We start from the raw sequence: 19,874 nt of genomic DNA, 5'->3' as shown, positions 1-19,874 counted from the left end.
TCACTGCTCAGGCTGGTCAAGGCAGATGGCTGCCCCTGCCTAAGTCTGTTCTGCTGAAGGTCTTCCTGTTAAAAAAAAGTTCTTCCTTCCTGCTGTTGCCAATTATTTGCTCATTGGGTCATTGGGGGTTCTTTCTCTCTTTTAAGATCTTTAGCTTACAATATAAACCAACTTCAAACAACTGTTGCTGGGAAATGATTATATAAATAAATCAGCATTCAATCTAACCAGTTCTCCAAATAGAAACCATTTCATTAAAAAGATATCAACCTCAGTAACAATAAATTTAATACACTATACCTACGGGGGTGTTTCCATCTCTCATGTACCAAGGTGAACATCCTGCAGGCCAGATTAACCTGCTACAAGTCAATTAGACATAATGAGCCTGTTATCAGAGGTGGCCCTAAAACCACTTTAGTATTTCTGCAGGGACCAGAGCTATCTTTCGTGCTGCCATTTTAAATAAAGGGCGGTCGACTCCTTAAATCTTGAAGGAGCTGTTAAAGAAAGCAGCCTTACATCCACCTGCTGATCTGGGAGCGGCCTCAACGACACACCAAACTGAAACCCCCATCTGCTGTTATTTCCCTCTGTCAGTGCCAAACATCTAATCCAGGTGGGACTGCTCATGCAGAACAAGTACTGTTTTACAAAACATGCATTTTCAAATGTCATAATGCAAAAAAGTGTGAATTTGCACAAGACTTTAGGCCAGCTACAGTTTACCTGAGTATTCTTGATATGACAGCTCTACGTGTATCCTAGCAAAAGGTTCTGTAGCCATTTGACCTTTCCTTTAACACAGTCCTCTCACTCACTGCTAATGAGGGGTCTAACTGTGCCAGCAGCACCTTGGGGGGGGGGGGGGGGGTTGCACATTTTCTAGACTGAAAGACATGTTTTATAGACACAGTGTGAAAGGGCATGCAACACTCTTTGATGTAGCCTAGGATTTCACTCTAGCTCTGGTGGGTGTGTCACATGTATTACCCAACCGGCGGCAATGTGAAGCCTTCATAAACATGTCATACTAAAAAGGCAGTGCACACAATGGGCCACACCCTGATGTGCTGTGGATACATGCTATAGGGACAGGAAGCAATGCAACACCATTTGACTATCTGACTGAAAAAAAAAAGCGAAATATCTGCACAAACATCGTGGACAGGAAAATAGTATACAACCACATTCACGATGCACACAGAAAACTGAAAAAAGCCGAGCTGTCTGCATTTATATGTGTTGGTTATTTCGAATTTCCTGCTGCTTTCTTATCGGAAAAGTCACAGTTGAATAAAATAAAAACTATCTAGCAAGTCAAAGTTTCAGTTAAAAAGCAGGAAAGACATAAAAAAGTAGTTCAAGAATGCATAATTAAACAAAGATTAACCAATATGATAAAATAAAGGTGTGAATTTCTTTTCCTATAAAAGAAAAAGGAGTGCAATTTATTAAACCCGTTTACCTGAATTTGGAATATAATTATTACATTAATATTGCTGCTAAGTACTAGGCTCATATTGGAGTAGTGCTGTATGCAGATAGATGGATCCTCTGTGCTGATGTTGCAGGGAGGGGCGTGACGTCACGGGAGAGACCGGGAGGAAGACGCGAAGGGAGGGGGACAGATAGGGAGGGGGGGATGAGGAGAGGGGAAAGGAGAAGGGACGAAGGAGAGAGCGGGGGGATGACTGCATCAAAGGAAAACAAAAAAACAATCATGACTCCTGTAATTCATACTACGGTTTCTATACATCACAAAGGTTGCTGTGGTTATCTACACAGTATGCCGCAATAAATGACGAGCCGCCCCGAAAAGGTAATTATCCTCTTTCACGTCGTAATGTGCACGCTTTTTATTTATTTATTTATATTTCTGTGCATCCTCTTACACAGTAGATCGCCTAATCGTCACCTTAAGAGTCTATTGCAAACAGAAGAAAAAATCGAGGATCATGTCTCTTAAAAAAAAAAAAAAAAGCAAAAAAGGCTCTGGGTCGGCAGGCTATCAGTCAAGTATTTCTATTAAATGTGAGCGACAATGATGCGTTATCCTTGTGAATGTCCTGAAAGCCGTCATTGACATCCACACCGCTTACATTGTGTCCTGTTTGAGCTTCCTACATGAAAAATTAAAATGGAAACAGGCGTCATGAGCGCTGCCGCATAGTACACTGCTGTAGTCAGCCACGCAGAGCACATGGGCTTTGCGCACAGCATGCGCACTGGTTGCAGTGCGTCGTGCCCACCGACGGTGTCTGCACATGACTGCAGTGTCCTTTTGGTTGCACTACATAACCATTAGCAGCACCAAGTTAATGCTGTGCTAGACCGTGCTGATCTTGAATCAAGTCCAAACAAACTTTTGCGCATGTCTGACTTGTAATTCATCATTGGTATCACCCTTTAATATGTTCCAGTTGCTGCTGGCTTGAGAGAGATGTCATCTCCAGGAATGGGCACCCCCAGTGACCCCCTCTTGGCCAGTCCAGGAGGGAGGTTTTCCACAGCTCAGGAAGGTATCTGGAGGAGCTCACTTCCCAAAACTGCCAGCTTTCCAACTTCCACCACTCGGCACCTCAGTCACAGAGCCAACAACTTCCAAAGACAGCCAAAGCGGAGGAAGCTGATAAGACCTTCGCCTCCTCCGCCACCCAACACACCTTGTCCCCTGGACCAGTTGGACCTCAGTGAGCTTCCCCCGAGACGTACCTTCCAGGAGCTGCTCTTCAATGGCTGCATCTTGTTCGGGATTGAATTCAGCTACGCCATGGAAACAGCTTATGTGACTCCAGTGCTTTTACAGATGGGCCTGCCTGATCAATTCTACAGCTTGGTGTGGTTTATTAGCCCCATTCTCGGTAAGTAAGCAGCAGAGGTAGACGACTAGCTGCTGTACAGGCATATGTAATGTATAATAAGAATCCTAGTTGCATGGATTCTAACTTTGTATTTCGTTTTGACTTGAAGGATTCCTCGTTCAGCCTCTCATAGGAGCATGGAGTGATCGTTGCACATCCCGGTTTGGGCGAAGACGACCTTTTATTTTCGCCTTGGCAATAGGTAAGACGAATTAAAGCAGTACCATAGTGTTTTTGAAATGCAATTATGTGAAGCTGCGTAGCTTGCAAGTGACAGTGTTGATCAAATGGTAAATAATCTGCAATTATATGGTATAGTTACCTCAAATGTTAGCACTTTTGTGAAGTGCATTACAACATGTTTCTTATTGCTGTTATTTAGAAGAATGGTCAAAATCATAGCAGTTGTGGCCTCAAAGCAAATCCTGCATTTCCTCTGATGCAGCTCAATCAATAAGCAGTTCATTCCTGTAAAATGCTCAAATAAAACCATGGTTGGATAATCATAACTAAAGACCATAGATAGGAACTTGGCCACAGGTTCACCAAAATGCATGTGCTCCACCTAAGCACCTAAGTGTGGTTGCATAACACAGGGGAACTTATACACATACCTACTCAGTCTACTGCTTTTCTGTTACACTGTATACATGCCATGCTAGTACAGTGTGACATACAACATCTCAGATACATTTTAAATAAAACCACTGTGAAAAACATCCCACCATAAGGCACAACTCTTCATCTGGTTTTCAGTAAAGAGCTCAAGTAAACTCCCAGACAGTTCAGATTCAGTGGTTATAACTGGCTGTGTCTCTGTGTCGAATGTAATTCAGAATCAATCCACCTGGGAACTTGTACTGTTTCTCCATATTGACTGCAAGATCACAATTTTATTTTAAATTTATAGCCACATCATTTTGATGGCCAAAGATTATACACAGCCAGTAAAAACATGTAACCATTTGTTATGCTCTACATCAAAAAATTGGAAAACCCAGAGTTCAGGAGACATTCAGGTCTTCCGCCTTCATCTAGCTCTCATCTAGTTCATCTAGCTTTGGTGCTCATGTTAATTTTTTGTCACTTCCTCTGCTCTGCATTGTAGGAGCACTGATTGGTCTTACTCTGGTTCTCAATGGACGGGATATTGGGAGTGTCCTGGCTGACACAGCATCAAATCACAAGTGGGGAATAGTCCTGACAGTGTGTGGTGTGGTTCTAATGGACTTCAGTGCTGATTCAGCTGACAACCCAAGCCATGCTTATATGATGGATGTGTGCAGCCCAGAGGACCAAGATCGGGGACTGAACATCCATGCGTTACTGGCAGGTAGGAAAATAGTTCTGTAGCAGGGAAAGCTGAAGCTGTAACATATGTCCTTTTGAGATAATTTAGCAGAAAACAGTAGAAATTTAGCTTTACAAGTATTTTGTGGTTTCATTTCTCTACTCAGGTCTAGGAGGTGGATTTGGCTACATTGTAGGTGGCATCAACTGGGACCAGACACAGTTTGGAAGGTCAATGGGAGGTCAACTCCGGGTCATATACCTGTTTACGAGCATCACTTTGGTGATCGCCACAACCATGACTCTAATGAGCATCCCTGAACGGCCCTTACCGAAGAGCCAGCCGAACAAGAACTCAAGCAAAAACAGCCTGAAAAGCCCTAGCCTCCCTCTTCCCCCCTCCCCACCCGTCCACCCTGGACCAGATTTGGGACTAGATGAGGAAGACGAGGACGGTCTCTACAGCTACAATTTCTCAAAGTCTCACCCATGTAATCCTGACCCCTTGGCCCATTCTTGCAGTGCAAGTGCGCGTCTTTGTGCGGGCCTCAATAGCCCCATATCGCCCCTAAGCCCCCTCACTCCAAAGTATGGCAGCTTTATTAGTAGGGACAGCTCTCTCACTGGCATTAATGAGTTTGCCTCTTCATTAGGAACCTCATATATCGACAGTGTGCTCATAGACTGCTACACAGGCCAGCAGACACCACAAGCTCTGCCCCCCAGCTCCACCACTGTGCCACTGCCTCCAGGGGACTCCCCTCCCCCAGACGGGCTCATGCAGGGGCCAGGGAACCACCCTGCAGGTGCAGGACAGACCCAGGCCAATGTGGTGTCTCATCCAGTTGGGGACGCACAAGATGCAGAAGGGCCTCAGCCTGCTGGAGATGCACAATCTCACGGAGCATCTCAGGTCACAGCTGGGGCTCAGACTGCTGCGGGGTCACACCGGGGCTCCACGGCTGGCATCCTGAAGCGACCTCAGAGTCTCGCGCTGATGGAAGAGCCCATGGCAACACAGATTGTTGGGCTGGAGAATGGACGTAGGAGGACAGTGACTTTCAGCCAGCAGGTCAGACGCATGTTTTGAATCTGACATAAGGTGTTTTGTGAGAAGCCAGAACAGAGCTTTTTAAACATGATGTCATGTGGGTTTTTTTTCTCCTCCAATGAAGGTTGCAAACATTTTGCTCAATGGAGTGCGCTATGAGAGTGATCTAAGTGAGAATGTGGAGAGTGGAGAATCCCAAATGTCAATGAAGCTGCTGTGTATAGCCATCTACAGGATGCCTCCCTCTTTGCGGAGTTTATGCACTAATCATTTTTTAGGTGAGTAAAAAAAAAAACTTAATTGAAATGTATCTCTTTTTCTACACTGCTGAACCTTAAAATCAACCTGTTTTGCATTTAATTTCATAAAAGCGTGATTTTTTTTTTCAATCTGTGCTTTAGGCTGGCTGTCCTTTGAAGGGATGCTGCTCTTCTACACTGACTTCATGGGGGAGGTTGTGTTTGAAGGAGATCCCAAAGCACCCCACGACTCCGAGGCTTACCAACGCTACAATGCTGGTGTCAGCATGGGCTGCTGGGGCATGTGCATCTATGCATTCAGTGCTGCTTTCTACTCAGGTAAGTACTCACACATCACATCACATCTGGCAGGTGTGATTCCTTACCCTGGTTGGATTTGTGCACTGCTTCGTCATTCGCTGAACCTCTCTCTGCTTTCCCTTCTTCAACTTTCAGCCATATTGGAGAAACTAGAGGAGCGTTTCTCTCTTCGCACGCTATATTTTTTCGCCTACTTGGCATTTGGTTTGGGCACCGGCCTTGCCACACTATCCACCAACCTCTATGTGGTACTTTCTCTCTGTGTCACCTACGGGGTGCTCTTCTCCTCTTTATGTACGCTGCCTTACTCTCTGCTGTGTGAATACTACCAGAGCCCTCAGGTCAGTATCGATATAAGTGCAGCAATTACCTAATTATAGTTGCTGGATGATATTTTCCCTGTGTGAACGTAAAAGAATAGATCAAAATGTATATGATCACCTTACCATTATCGTGTTTGTTTGATGGCTATGAAGCCACAGCCATCAGCCAGTTAATTTAGCTTAATGTTAAATAATGGGGGTAATAAAATCTGCCTCTGAGCTGAATAACTAGAGGTTTTATTCCAAATCATACAAAATTGAAATATAAAAATAAAACTTTATTGTTGTGAAGCAGCTTTTTTTAAGCTTTAGAGTTGCAGGAAGTAATAGCGCCAGATTTGCTGTCTCACTGTTTCTTGGACGTTCTACAGTAGAATGCTTTTCTGGGTGCTTTTTGCCAGACATTAGCATCACCCTGGTTCATTCATCAAAGAGCCAATTTAATTTTTAGGCCTTTTGAATTACTGCAGAAAACGACCTTTCTGGGAAATGAACATGAGTTTTGTTCAGCGAGATCATTTTTCCCAATTAACTCAAAGTTTAGGATTTTTTAAAAGCTGTAAAATGCGTAGATTTTACTATAAACTTGTTATGCCACAAAGCTCTCATATTTTGCTGTGATCAAGTTAAGTTCTGGAGTTTCATTTCGCTATTTTTTTGGGGAAACGCCTTCTCTGAGACAGATAAAAGAAGAAGAAGTTGAGTATTTAGGTATGTATTTTATGTTGTAGAATAAAAGCCTGCGTAAGCATCTAGAATCTAACTTCCAGTTAAGGGACCCAAAAGTGCTCAAGGTCCATTTTCAGATTTTAGGACTTTTTCCCACAGCACTATCTAAAGCAAAGCTTTGTATAATTTGCATTGACTGTAGCTTCATATTTAGTTTAGTGATGTCAGAAGAAAACAAATGAGCATACTGTCAAAGTCTTTCACAGCTTTACCCAGCAAATGTTTCAATGGGAAGAAGACTTGAAAAATAGTAATCACTCTCACTTTCCTTCCTAGATGCGCCTTGAATATCATTGTTGGAGAGAAATTTTGTTTTCAGTGATTGTTTTGTATTATCTGTTTACTAATTAGATCAAAAATCAAAACAAAGAAATCTTTATTTATTAAGAGTTAAAAAAAAATACATACAACACAAGAATAAGTTGATTTCCTAACTCTTACTCTGGATGCTTTTCTTCAGGGAGCAAAGAGGCAGTGGTTGTGACAGTCCAAGTTCATCATGGCACAAATGAGGCAGAATTTACATGTAGATAACCATAAATGACTTAAAAAGGTTCATATTTAAAAAATAAACAAACAAACAAACTTTTTTCTACTTGATTTACATGGAGTTGACATCATGCAGCTGTCTTCATAGTTACATAGTCTCATTACAAAAAAAAAAAAGACAAGAGTGTTTGATTTCTCCACTCCTGTAAAATGACTTGCATTCTTGCTTTGTCCACTGTTAGAACATCACCTTCCAGTTAACATGTTTGCTGAGTACTTGCTTGCAGTGCTTAGACTGTTCCCACACTGTAATTAAACCAATTGTGTCTTTCAGTTTTGCGGCTCATCGGAGGAAGGGACCAGACGAGGGATGGGGGTGGACATCTCTCTGCTCAGCTGCCAGTACTTCCTGGCTCAAATCCTGGTCTCTGTGGCGATGGGACCTCTGACCTCCCTGGTGGGTGGGGCCCAGGGAGTGATGTACTTTGCAAGCCTGATGTCATTCGTGGGCTGCCTGTACTCCTCTCTCTGCGTGGTGTACCAGCTGCCCCCCCCTGAGGGTGAGCCCCCCGAAAGCGAGACCCAGCCACTATTGGTGCACATTTAGAAAAGCCTCTTACAAATTTATTTTTACCTCACACACAACCGCACGCACACACATACTCACTCCACAGCACTGTTGCTTTAGTGTCTGCTGTGTTGACCTTCACAGTGCGACAGACGCACTTGTAAATCCTGCCGCACACTGTACAGCACAGATTCATATATTGTTTTACACCAATTTAGCACTGCTCCTCTCAGAGCTAGACAGACAGACAGACAGACATTGGCCACCTCTCCAGTCTTTGTTTATACATGACCAGCGTGTTCATACAGTGTGTGTGCCCATGCATTTTTTCCTAACTTTTGCAAACGAATGTGTGACCTCTCTGAATGTGTGTGTGACTCTGAGTGACTCCTGTGAGTATAGATAAGCCGTTCTTGTGTCTGATTCTTTGCTGTCAAACTCTTGCATCATTTTTCTTGCTCATTTGTTGGTGTTTTTAGGATAGAAGTGTTTACCAGTATGCGCAAGCTAACCACTGCTTTCCCTCTCTTTTTCTTCCTTTTATCAGTTGCCTAACGTCTGCATGAGCTGCAGTGTAATCTCTTAAAGCCCTGTGTTAACGTTTTGTTTTGGTCATATGGCCAAGGGAATGTCTACCTGCCTGTTTCTCTGAGTTAGCATACTACACCTTAGGCAGGATTTTCTGACTAATTGAATGTGCTGCCAGTAGCCATTCAGGCTCACCGTTCATTCCTCTTTATTAATTCAAGAGCTCTCATTGCATAATTTAGCAAACACATACTTAATGTTCACGTGAAGGCGAACTATGCCTAATCACAGTCTGGAAGGCTTTCACATTCTCCACATTTTAACAGCAAATACAAACAACACTTTCCACACTATCCAGTCATTATGAGACTTAACCAGTGTGCTATCCCCAAAATTTCACAGTTTGGTGCTGGGTGACTCTTAATCAAGAGTCCAAATAGGAGTACAATGTCAACTACTTAATCATCATAGAGCAGTGTCTAATAGGATGACACGCGTACTCGTACAAAAAACACAGAGAAATGTGTACTGGTGGCTAATTCTTGTCTGGGCCCTCACTAAGCCATGGACAGCCCTGTGAGCTGTTACCCTACTCCTGGCCATACCATTGTAATAATGACAGTGATTCTTGTCATTATCAGGAAGAGGAGAAGTTGAAACTGGGGTCTGAATCAGCAATCAGTCGGAAACCGAACAAAACAGAAGAAGAGAAAACAGAGAGAAGACTCATGTGAATGATGGGTAACCCTGAAGGTGGACAGCATTTTAAAAAAGCAAAAAAAAAAGACTGGGGGTTCACAGCCAGCGGCGGCGAATGCTTATCGTCATCATTAGGGCGCATGCTTAAGGTAGTAGGCTTCCGCTCCACTATGCTCAGTCCATCAGTGACGTATAGTGATGACTTTTCGTTTGTTAGCTGGACGTTTTAAACCTCATTCCTTTTTCCATCATCGAGAAGCCATCTACATCACTAAACTGGTACATGCAGTTTATTTTTTCATGGCAAAACGGTACGCTTTGTCTGTTCAGCCAAACACAGGCACCAAGCCTGATTTCAGGGCTTCAAACAAGCTTTTCGTTGTGTTGGTTCCACTGACTGAGCACCTCAACATGCAGGTGCCCCAGAAGAATGTCTGTAATTGCCTACTATCAAAGCCTGCTGGACTGACCAGATGCACGCCACGCTAACGTTTCTGAGGAAACAGTAAATGTGCGGATCATGCTGTTGCAGCTTGCTTGGGAAAGAAATAAAACACAGTTTTTGTGTTACATGGTACCACCTATTGCTCAGTATTAGCAGTGCTACTGTAAAAGCTACTTTTATTCAGGGTTAAGTTAAAACTAAAATGATCATTTTTTGCCACGCTTGACTCCTGTGTCAATTATTTTGTTGCATGCCATGTCAGTTGTAGCTTCCCTTAATGATGGGGTGAACTTCTCAACTACACCACATGGGGGAGCAAGTGTATACAAGAAAGTAATCCATTGATTCTGTTCACCCTTTTCCATTACCAAGTGAAATTATTCCTCTTTCCTGCATCTAAGCCAGCCATTTTCCATGTTAAGAAAAAAATAGGTCAAGTGACATCATCCACTTATAAAACCATGTTTTGTTTTTTAAAGAAAGCACTGATGATGAGCTATTAACAGATAATAAACACACACGAAAGACATTCTTAAGTAAAAAGACAATTTATTTGTTAATCAGAATATACAAAGCAGTGGCTGAAGTAACCGAATGTCATTCTGGTTCTGAAAAAGGCAGTCTTGTACACAAAACTGAGCTACCCAACCATAACATAACACTCATTGAAAATGTAAGAGAAACAAAGTATAAATGGTACAAACTTGCGTGGAATGCATACAGAACAAATGACCAAAGCTTTAAGATTTAAGAGGGGTTAATTAACATTGCAAAATCCTGCCTCCACTGAACTGGGAAGTTTGGGGGGAATCAGGGGGGGTCAAACTATCTAATCACGGAGGTGCAAGACAGAGCCCCTCTAATTCATTTGCACCATCTGCTATGTTAACAGGGCAGCCAAAGATTAAGTAGCAGCTCAAACACAAAATATTATGCCTTTTAACTAATAATGCTAACAACTGTCCATTATCCCCTGCTTAAAACTTATCTTTGGTCCTTTAAGTGTATCTGAGAGGTCAACATGAGCCTTGGAGGTGAGCAGCTGCCTGTATGTATGAATCATCTGGTCAGCACTGACATAATAGAGATTGTGCTTCTAACATACTGATATCAAACCTCAGGAAATTTAAAAAAACAAAAAAACAAAACTGATCTCGTGGCATGGCCCGATTTGTACAAGTAGGAAAAAAAAAAAGAGCTCATTTTAAAGACCAATAAATAACATTTCATTAAAAAAAAAAAAAAAAAAAAAAAAAAAAAAAAAAAGGATGCAGGGCCACTATGTTTCAAGACTCCAGTGCAATGTGATAACATGGGAGCAAACAAAAAGAAATTTCTCTCCAAAGATACAAAAAAGCACAAGCTCTACAACACGATGTTGACCAGGCTGGTAAGACAGTGCTGCAAACAAGTAGCAGGACAGAGACCTAAGCCTCCACTTCTGCCTCTTTCGAATCCCCATTTTCCTCTGTCTTCTGCTTTTTTGTCTCCACCTTTTCCTAATGGAAAAAAGAAGAAGAGTCACATTAGCAAAGGCCAAAACCAAGACTAAAACTTGCATACTTAAGGCCCAAAGACAACCCACCTCCTCCTCTTCAGCTGCACGCTTCACAGGCTGTGCATCAGTCTCCTCAGCAGGGGGCGCCTCCTCTGCATTCCCTATAAGGACAGTTTGTCACTTCAGAAATTACAGCCCTCACTTCCAGCGCATTTTCATTTTTAAACATATCAAGATTCACTTGTATTAAAAAGGGAAGATTTTGAGGTCAGTACCACACAAGAGAAACAATTATAGGGCAAATCAGTAAAATCTGAATACAGTACACATATAGTTGCAATTCCAATCTTTCAGAAAACACTAGTAGCACTTAAAATTAACTTACCTTCCCCATTCTTGTGCTCCTCCTCTGTGGTTTCTTCCACTTTGTCACTGTGTTCAGCACCATTCTGGATGAAGCAGAGGAAACATCAGTCTGGTAAGGGTATGCAATGACTGGCCTTCAATTATGTAAACAAATTATTTGCAGAATAACAAGGCATCCCGAGCATATTTTAGATAATGCTCCCACAGACTTGCATGTACAGGCTCCTTTGGGGATTCTTTAAAAGGCAATGTGTAGTGAGCTGTTATTACACTCCCAGAGGATTAGCTACCAAGCTCTGGGAAACCTCAGAGTAGAGAAAAACCAATGGAGACGTCCAGAGGGTTGCTAGCGAACATCTGCCATTTCACAACCCAAACAAAGCACAGTGTGGAGAGCAGCTGAACAGGAGGGGGGAGGCGGGTGCAGCGACACCTGCATGATGAGGGGTGCTAAGACAAAAGGCCATGAGGCTGCCTCTCTCGGCTCCAACTTACTGTGCCATTGGCAGGTGCGTCCCCGTTATCGGTCTTTTCTTCCACTTCTGCCTCTTTCTTCTCTTTCAGCTCCTACAAAATAAAAGCCCCTTTGATCAATGTTCAGTTAAGAAAAAGAGTTAAGTGCCAAATGTTACTCCCACGTCCGAGTTTGATTACGAGCTGGGATTGAGAAAAAAAAACACGATGAAAACGGTATTAATTTTGTGTTCTTTTATTAAAACTAAGCGGGAATGCAGGTCTTTTTCACCCCCATGCCGCGCAGTTACACAGCAGTGTAAACCGTGCTGTGGCTTCCCGCCCACAGCGGCAGCTCCGCTCCACCAGCTGTACCGTTTGTGCCGCTTTGTCTGCTTAACAAGACATTTTTAAGTCAAACCACATCACACACATTTCAGTTTCCAGTCACAGCAATTAGTCGTCGATGCTGAAAACTGCTAAATGACTCGCCTCCACGAAGTATGGCTTTCGCCATGTGATATTTAAGACAAGTTGCTGGTTTAACTTACATGAACTAACGTTAATTACAAGCTTTGCTGCTGCCGTCAAATAACTCACTTGTTCAGCCGTAGTTAGCTAAAGAAACATAAACACTGTAACAACTTGTACAAGTTTTCTAAATCTTTCAACACGACGGTTCAGCCGAGAAAAAAAAAGAAAGGGGGAGAAAAAGGTGAATGAAACGCACCTTGGCTGTAACCTCTGCAGTGGCGGTTGTGTCAACAGCTGTGTCGGCCATGGTTAATTTTGTGTATTAATTTAGCTAATTATATTCCCGATCTAAAGAATAATTATTTCTCGTCTCTTCGCCTCTGTGTGAACAGTCCAAAGACGCTGAGAGAGAAACGATGTCTGCCTGTCTCCGCTTTTCTCTCGAGCTCGTTGAAAATCCACTCTCGTTGGATACAGCGGCTCCATCCTACACCTGATTGGACAATGTCGACCACCGGGATGTTTGATTGGATGAGTATCTTTTCAATCTTGAAAACGAATCCCACCTCTGGTCTATCTCACCGTTGATTGGTCAATTTTTTTTAAAGCGCTGCACTACACCATAATTCCCCCCCCCCCCCCCCCCCCCCACTGCCCTTCACTTTGCGTTTGGTTTTTTCACTTAAATATGAAGAATGAATACTGTGAAAGTTATAATAATCAACAAGAATGTATTATTTATTAATATTGTTTCAAGTTGATGGATTGTAAAAGTTTATTCATACACAGAAAGACCCCAGGGCAATATCTTTTGTCTCAGCGCTCTTTCTCCGCAGAGATGTGGTGTCAAATTACATGCAAAAAGGAATAATGTGACGGGCTTGAAAGCAGACGGCCACTCCTCCTTTCTATATTTAACATTTTTAACGAAATGTGCTCACGCCTGAGTGTTCTTACACTTTCATTTTTTCCTTTACAAGACCCGATCAAAGTCACTTCTGTTTCAATAACTTCAACACACATCTTAATTAATTAAGACCACAACTATAATCTAAACAGCAACACTATGCCCCGCAACCCTAGAGCCTAACATACATCCTAAAATGAAAGTTTAATTGTTTCCACAAATGCTGTGCATTTGGACTGTATCTATTTATAATTGAATGTCTCGTCGAACTATTGAATGAATAGTGACATTTTTATTTGTTTTGTTTTTTTTATTTGTTTTTCTTACTGAAAACAGTGAAGATGATCAATTAGTACTTTAAAAAAATGTACAAACCGCTATCTGCCTCAGTATGTATTTATTGCAAAGCTAGGAGGGGAGATCAGTTAAACATTGTATGTGGTATGTGATTTGTGAGCTTGTAAAAGATAGTAATAGAGTGTGGTGTGCCGTGTGAAAGCCTTTATAGCTGGCACATGAAGTTGTAACCTTTATTACACTGTCAAAAAATAAAAATAAAAATACAGACTTCCTTTTTAGTGGGAAAATATAGAGCGAGCATGAGCTCATATTTAAAATAAAATTGGCAAAAACTGAGTTTGTACAACTGTAGCAAGCTTGAAAGTCAATATTTGGTAATGACCACCTTTATTCTTCAACAAGGGCTGAGCTCTCTTGGGCAAGCTTTCTTCTAATTTCCTTAAGTAGTCTTCAGGAGTAGTTCTTCAGACTTCTTGCAGAACATTCAAAGCTCTTCTTTGGATGCTGGCTGCCTTTTATTAAGTTTTCTGTCAACATGATCCCACACTGCTTCAACAACGTTGAGGTCCATGCTCTGGGGAGGCTAATTCATGACTGATAGTGTTCCATTGTGTGTTTTACATCCAGGTATGCGTTTACTGCATTGGCAGCATACTTGGGAATATTGTTATGCTGAAAACGGAAGCCATTTCCAATCAGAGGTTTTCCACTGCCTGAAATGCAGCCCCAAACCAAATTTGGATTCATCACTCCATGAGACGTGTTGTGACTGATTTTCAGTCCAGTTATTGTGTAATTTGACATACTTCATCTTTTTGCCACATTGAAAGAATGAAGTAATTTTTAATGAGGCTTTAGTGAACAGTAGATGGATCAACTGAAGCTCCAGAGGTATCTCTCAGGTCCCACGTCAGATCTTTGCTGGTCTTTTTTGACGTTCAGATGCTGTTTGTCACCTCCAGCATGCTGCTTCTTCTTCTTCTGTGCTCAACTTGTTCAGTTTCTCCAATATGTTTTGGCACAGACATGCATACCATGCCAAGATATGTCAAGCCTTCCACTAACAGCTCTTTAGGGATCAGCTTGGTGCGAAAATACTATTATATGTCTGTCAAACTGTGTTTTGTGACAGCTTGCAAGTAACAAATTGCCTAACATTCAATTTATAATGGGTTCTTTGCTAAGTTGTCTGTCATATCTACACATCCCTTTAGTTAGAAGTCATTTTTTTTATGTTGAAATGATTCATAGGTCAGTGTTAACAGGCAAAAAACATTCCTTTGAAAATGGTGAAGGTAGAAGGACTGGACTGAAAATTAGTGGAAAAGCAGCCAATGTCCAAAGAAAAACTTCAGAAAGACATATGTGGAGGGATTTTGGTGTCATTATTGCCATAGCACTACCTGCAGTTTGATATGAGGTGCTATATTTTCATTTCTAATTATATTTCCTCTTGACTAAGAGAAAAAAAAAATTGGTACTGCCGCGTGATGTCTCCATCCAAACTATACGCGCTCCACTTCAGAATATTTCTGAGATGAACTTACTTTGCCATCACTGCAGTTGCTCATCGAGCAGTTAAACCAAAGGAAGTGGTAGCAAACCACGTTGTGGGCCTCGAAGTCTGTAATTTAAGCCTACATCTGGTCACTGCTTCACTGTCAGTTGAATACAAAGGAAAATATTTTTATCTCAGGTAAAATCTCCACATATGTGCCATTACACTCACAGCTAAAAATCCTCCACTTTGGGGCTGTTTAACCTTCACCGGCCTTCACCACCTCGCACAGAATTCATTTGTAAATTATGTTTAATGTGGCGTCATTTCCACTCGTTTGTGCCGTTTCACAAGCCATATTTGCATGTTTCACATAATGTATAATTTGAATTTGAACCATTTCTAGAAAGTCTAACTAATGTTTGTGTCTTGTGCTTGTCTCAACACACCCTAGCAGAATTTCTCAACACAACTATATGTTCACCCTCTAATTTTAAGACCTTCTAAAATCTAATCCCATGCTGCCTCAGTTATCGTCTCTGTGCATGCCAACATTCAAGCCACTGATTCTAAAGAAGCCTCCAGGCTTTATGTTGTCATTCACCTCACATTCGGCTGAAACACAATTATGAAGAGTGTAATTACGTTGCGAAAGATCAAAGGGTTGTGCTTCGGTCTACAGGCTTGCTACTTAAAAATGCATTTTCCGTCTGATGTAAGTTTGATGTTTTTAAATGATGTTAAGTTTATTATTCTATAACATTACCTGGTAACTGTACAGGTCTTGCCAATTTAATGTGTGAAAGATGCACATTTAGATGGTATAAATATTAAACAAGGTATCGGATGATTGTATTGATAGAGCATTAGTTTTTACAACGAGGTTGAAAATTCATGCGCAAAGCTGCAAAAAAAAAAAAAAAAGGCATTCATCACACCAGTGTCCTTGGATTTGGGAAACGAATGACCACGGAGAAGAGAATCCAGCGCACTGAAGCAGGAATCCACAATGTAATGAGCTCAGTGTGTGCAAAAGCTAGTGTGAATCCATGGCAGGAACAGTGGAGCAGACTGAAAAGCAGCAGAAGGCATTACTCACTCTGTTCCTGCAACTGGAAAATGGGAGCAATCAGAGAGAGGGGAGGTGTTTGTGAGATCATTTCCTGTCTTTTTTTTTCTCATTTGCCTACCTCGACATGTTTCCACGTGCCAACAATATGCTAGAGAGAGAAAAAAAAATCTATCTATGGGTAGCTTGTGCTTTCTGCAGGTAAAAGAAAAGACCAGCCTGGAGCTCAGAGAGGACAGTCAAGCATAAAACTAAAACAGAGATGCAGTGATTTTCATAAACCTCTTATTTGCCATGAACGGTGTTTACCATACTTTCCACAGGCGCAGGAAAACTTTTTATGGCACTGAAAATTATTGAGACCACAGAAAGTAATACTGCATAAAAGCTTCTTTGTGTTCACTGTGACTCATGTTTGAAAATAAATTAAATATTTTGTACCCGTTCAGCCTTGCCTGGGGAAACATTCGTTTGAGTGCTAAGATCTTACCTGCTGGGGTTGGAGGTTGTAAGATAAAAGATGGGAAGTTGCCCAGGTTAATTCAGGTTAGTTCAGCCCGGTAATTTCGTGTGGACAAAGGACAGACCTGACTTGTGGAATGTCAGCACTTTAGAGAAGAACAAAGTGGGGTTCATCGTGGAGCAGAGCTCAGGATCAGCTGGGGGGAAGGGTCCTGATAATTGGAGAAATTGGTGGGGGCAAACTGAGCTCTTTTGTTTTGTGTCCAGCATTGGCTGGCTGCCGATTATATAGAATATAGAGGCAACATAAAGTTGACTTCTCACTGGGAGTCAAGTGCCCAGTCATGGAACAAGTGTGAGAAAATGTGGTCTTTAATTAACAGCATATATACTGACCATTGACAAAAATAACAACCTGTACACTTGTAGTTTTGCCAAAAGATTTCTGGAAACTATCTCTCATCGCTGGTGCATAGGCCACTGACAACACTCCTCCAGCACACTCCTCTCCGATCTTCTCCTAAAATCCACACAGGGGCGTCTGCTCTGGATTTTGGTCTTAGCACCTTACACCATATATTCTCTTGTGCATTCCAGGTTAAAGCCCGCCTAGTGATGTTATTGATAGGCTTCCTAAGGGTGTGGCGAAACCAGCTCCACATTCTTCTCAGGATATGTGTGGCTGTTGGTTCCTGCTTTGTTCTTGTCCAGTTTGTCATTGGTAATCCTCTCTGGTCACTGGATAAGACGGTACAAGCTGTAGTTGTCCTGTCTGTTACAAAGCGGGTCAGCTTTGTAACTTCCAACGCTGCAACATGTCATACCCCATTACAGAAAAAATCCTTCCATGCTGAAATCTATTTGTTTTGAGTTTGCAATCAGTGTTTCTGAAACAGTTGTGCTTTTCCAGTATAATATGTTCTCTTTACCCGTTCACCTGTGAGCATGGGCGTCCCTAACAGAAGCTAATGTTCCCTGTAGTATAGGTCTCTGAGTTATTGAAGCACCAGCCAGCACACTGTGATTAGAGATGGACCAAGTGGTGGAAAAACTCATACTGTGTTTTGTAATAATAACTGCAGGCATCCTTCTTAAGTAGCTACTGTCTAAACCACAGCCGAGGGCTGTAACCTGTATGATAACATCTGTCAAGTAGCCTTACCCAAAGATACTTGACATACAGGTTAGAGGAGCCAGGAATTAAACCACCACCCCACTACAATAATGTTTTTTATTGTAGCAATACCTTAACATCCAGTGCAGTGTGTATTAATAAATGTCTAAAAAACAGAGCTTACAATCAGTTTACAGAATAATTATATGAAAGCTGGGGCACAGAAAAGCCAGAGCTTCAGCTGGATATTCTCAGGGTTCTTGCAGTTCTCTTTATTTATTTATTTTTGCATTAGTCTGTGGAGACTTCAAACATTTGGAAAAAGGCAGATGTAGAGTTCTTTTTTCTCTTTTGGTCTGTGTGCTTTCATGTGAAGCAGTGTTTGTCATTAATTCAACATAATTCAGATAATGAATGTCTCCATCCCTTTGTGTGATGATTATGATGCAATGGTGTTCTGCTATAAAAGAAAAAAACCCACTACATGTTACAAACACTGTTGCTATTGAAATAATATCTAATGAAAAACTGTGTGGTAAATGAAATAAGAATTAGGTTCTCCTAAACTGAGGCACACATTTTTATTGTTCAGTAAAAGGTGTCTTATCCCATTCAGGTGAGGGGAAAACAGCTACCACAGAGAGGATTAAATAGTTTAGAGGCTCATTATTAATGAATGAGATTAGGAAATACTGCGATCAGACATTTGGGCAAAATAAGCCCTCAAAGAGGTGCTAACTACTGTTAAATGAGTGTACTGTAAACAGAACCATGATTGTTTCTTTAAACCTAATCAGCTAGTTTTGTTGTTGCATGGCCTGAAAGTAAAACCAGAGAACTACATCTCCCAGCTAGCACGGCTGGTGAACGTGCTTTAGAAAACTGATGGGCAAAAAGAGATCACCTGGGGTACGCTAATGGTTATGGTGTGCATCTGACGCCTAAAAGCACTCAAAAAAATCAATGAGTGAACAAATGTACGACTGATATGATGTGCAGATGTACTGTAATAATGGTACAGAGGCAAGGACACTGTGCTCTGTTTATCAGGAACTCTTCGTGTAAGTCATCTGTCTGCAAACATGTCTCTGTTCGCTGTGTAATCCTCCACAGTTTCCTGTTGCTTTCTTTTCCAAATAATTATCAGAAACTGAACATAGGATCCATTTTTGAGAAATTATTATTCCAGTGAAGAAGCAGCAGGACATGCTGGCATTTTTCGGTCAGTGCAGTACTAAACAAAAAGGATGCATGACAGAACAAGCATTATAAGAAAGAATGCAAACATCTGTTTACATCTGTTGTGAGATTGTACACATAAAACAGGAAACCGTGCTGCAGGTAAAGTTAAAACAACTGAGAGCACTGGTATACTATGAAGATCTACAAAAATGCATATTGGGCTTCCTAAACCTAACATCTAACAGTGGAAGGTGGAGGACATGCTTTCCTCCACCCTCACCACTTGATTTTAACTCATACTCGTCTACCTTATTTATTTCACCTCTGTAGCTCCACCCATGTAACTGTTGCCAGAGAAAAGTGGAAATTTCCAGTAATTCCTGCTGCTTTGCAAGTAATGCTCCTCCTCCTTCTAGTTTCCCGCCTTTCACTCTACCTGCTCTTTACTGCTTCACGCTGGCCTCGAGACCTCATGGCTCTGTTGCTCAACCTTGCGGGGCCCGGCAGTTTAAAATTTTTTTTTCTTTGCACACTGAACAACTTGGCGATTTCTTGCACAGATTTTGTTTTATACTTCTAGTGTAACCTGCATCCAATACAATGCTTTACATTATCATTATAGATGCCTCATGTTTCTCTAAAGATGTCAAAGATTAGAATGGTTAATCTCCTTTTTATTCTGAGGGATTAGCAGATTAGCAGTTGAAAAATCCCTTTTCAAAGGTGCTGTTTGCACTTATCTTTCTGTGAGAGCTTGCCCCACTGTTTCTTGGTTTACTCTTCTGAAAACAAAGTATCTTATTGTCTCTATATTACTGGCAAAAACCGTCTGTAACTATTACATTGGCTCTTGAGTGATGAACACGGGGTAGTTTGGGATCACAGAGCAGATGGTAGATTTGCATTTCTATTTCTTTGGCTGATCTGATATTCTGATGTCTGGTTTGTCTCAGAGATCCTCCAAAAGCAAGCACGACTAAAACTGACACGTCATTTAAGATTCAT

At 41.6% G+C, this 19,874-nt stretch overlaps 2 protein-coding genes across 4 annotated transcripts; one reads left to right on the top strand and one right to left on the bottom strand.

Moving 5' to 3' along the window:
- The first annotated feature begins 2,443 nt into the window (after positions 1-2,443).
- Positions 2,444-9,072, top strand: slc45a1 (solute carrier family 45 member 1). Of its 3 annotated transcripts, XM_085354321.1 has the most exons (10): positions 2,459-2,864; positions 2,974-3,066; positions 3,973-4,197; positions 4,322-4,634; positions 4,710-4,986; positions 5,086-5,226; positions 5,330-5,483; positions 5,607-5,783; positions 5,901-6,106; positions 7,641-7,913. In XM_085354321.1, exons 1-10 carry the CDS (start codon positions 2,459-2,461, stop codon positions 7,911-7,913), a joined length of 2,265 nt encoding a protein of 754 aa, XP_085210447.1. The 3 variants fall into 3 exon arrangements, with proteins under 3 accessions (XP_085210446.1, XP_085210444.1, XP_085210447.1); XM_085354320.1 differs by adding an exon at positions 9,044-9,072 and having other exon boundaries at positions 2,444-2,864; positions 4,322-5,226; positions 7,641-7,866; XM_085354318.1 differs by having other exon boundaries at positions 2,444-2,864; positions 4,322-5,226.
- A 1,749-nt stretch (positions 9,073-10,821) lies between these two features.
- On the bottom strand, positions 10,822-12,765 carry LOC146632369 (uncharacterized). The gene is made up of 5 exons (XM_085354317.1): positions 12,594-12,765; positions 11,906-11,977; positions 11,430-11,493; positions 11,132-11,205; positions 10,822-11,045 (listed from the first exon to the last, which is right to left on the bottom strand). The coding sequence occupies exons 1-5, from the start codon at positions 12,642-12,644 to the stop codon at positions 10,974-10,976; spliced, it is 333 nt and encodes a 110-aa protein (XP_085210443.1). The 5' UTR covers positions 12,645-12,765; the 3' UTR covers positions 10,822-10,973.
- Between the last annotated feature and the right edge of the window lie 7,109 nt (positions 12,766-19,874).

Source organism: Diplotaxodon limnothrissa, linkage group LG5 (genome assembly GCF_057381915.1).
Source record: "Diplotaxodon limnothrissa isolate DT_005_m linkage group LG5, D_limnothrissa_male_GT1.1, whole genome shotgun sequence".
NCBI lineage: Eukaryota > Metazoa > Chordata > Actinopteri > Cichliformes > Cichlidae > Diplotaxodon > Diplotaxodon limnothrissa.
This window is presented reverse-complemented; position numbering and strand designations above follow the sequence as displayed.

Bases quoted from the DNA above. Each gene is read 5' to 3' on its own strand.
- slc45a1 (XM_085354318.1), top strand. From the start codon at position 2,444: ATGTCATCTCCAGGAATGGGCACCCCCAGTGACCCCCTCTTGGCCAGT. The intron at 2,865-2,973 runs GTAAGTAAGCAG...TTTGACTTGAAG, and splicing joins GTTTATTAGCCCCATTCTCG to GATTCCTCGTTCAGCCTCTC. The intron at 4,198-4,321 runs GTAGGAAAATAG...TTCTCTACTCAG, and splicing joins CATCCATGCGTTACTGGCAG to GTCTAGGAGGTGGATTTGGC.
- LOC146632369 (XM_085354317.1), bottom strand. From the start codon at position 12,644: ATGGCCGACACAGCTGTTGACACAACCGCCACTGCAGAGGTTACAGCC. The intron at 11,978-12,593 runs GTGCGTTTCATT...TTTATTTTGTAG, and splicing joins CTGCAGAGGTTACAGCCAAG to GAGCTGAAAGAGAAGAAAGA. The intron at 11,046-11,131 runs GTGGGTTGTCTT...TTTTTCCATTAG, and splicing joins GTGCAGCTGAAGAGGAGGAG to GAAAAGGTGGAGACAAAAAA.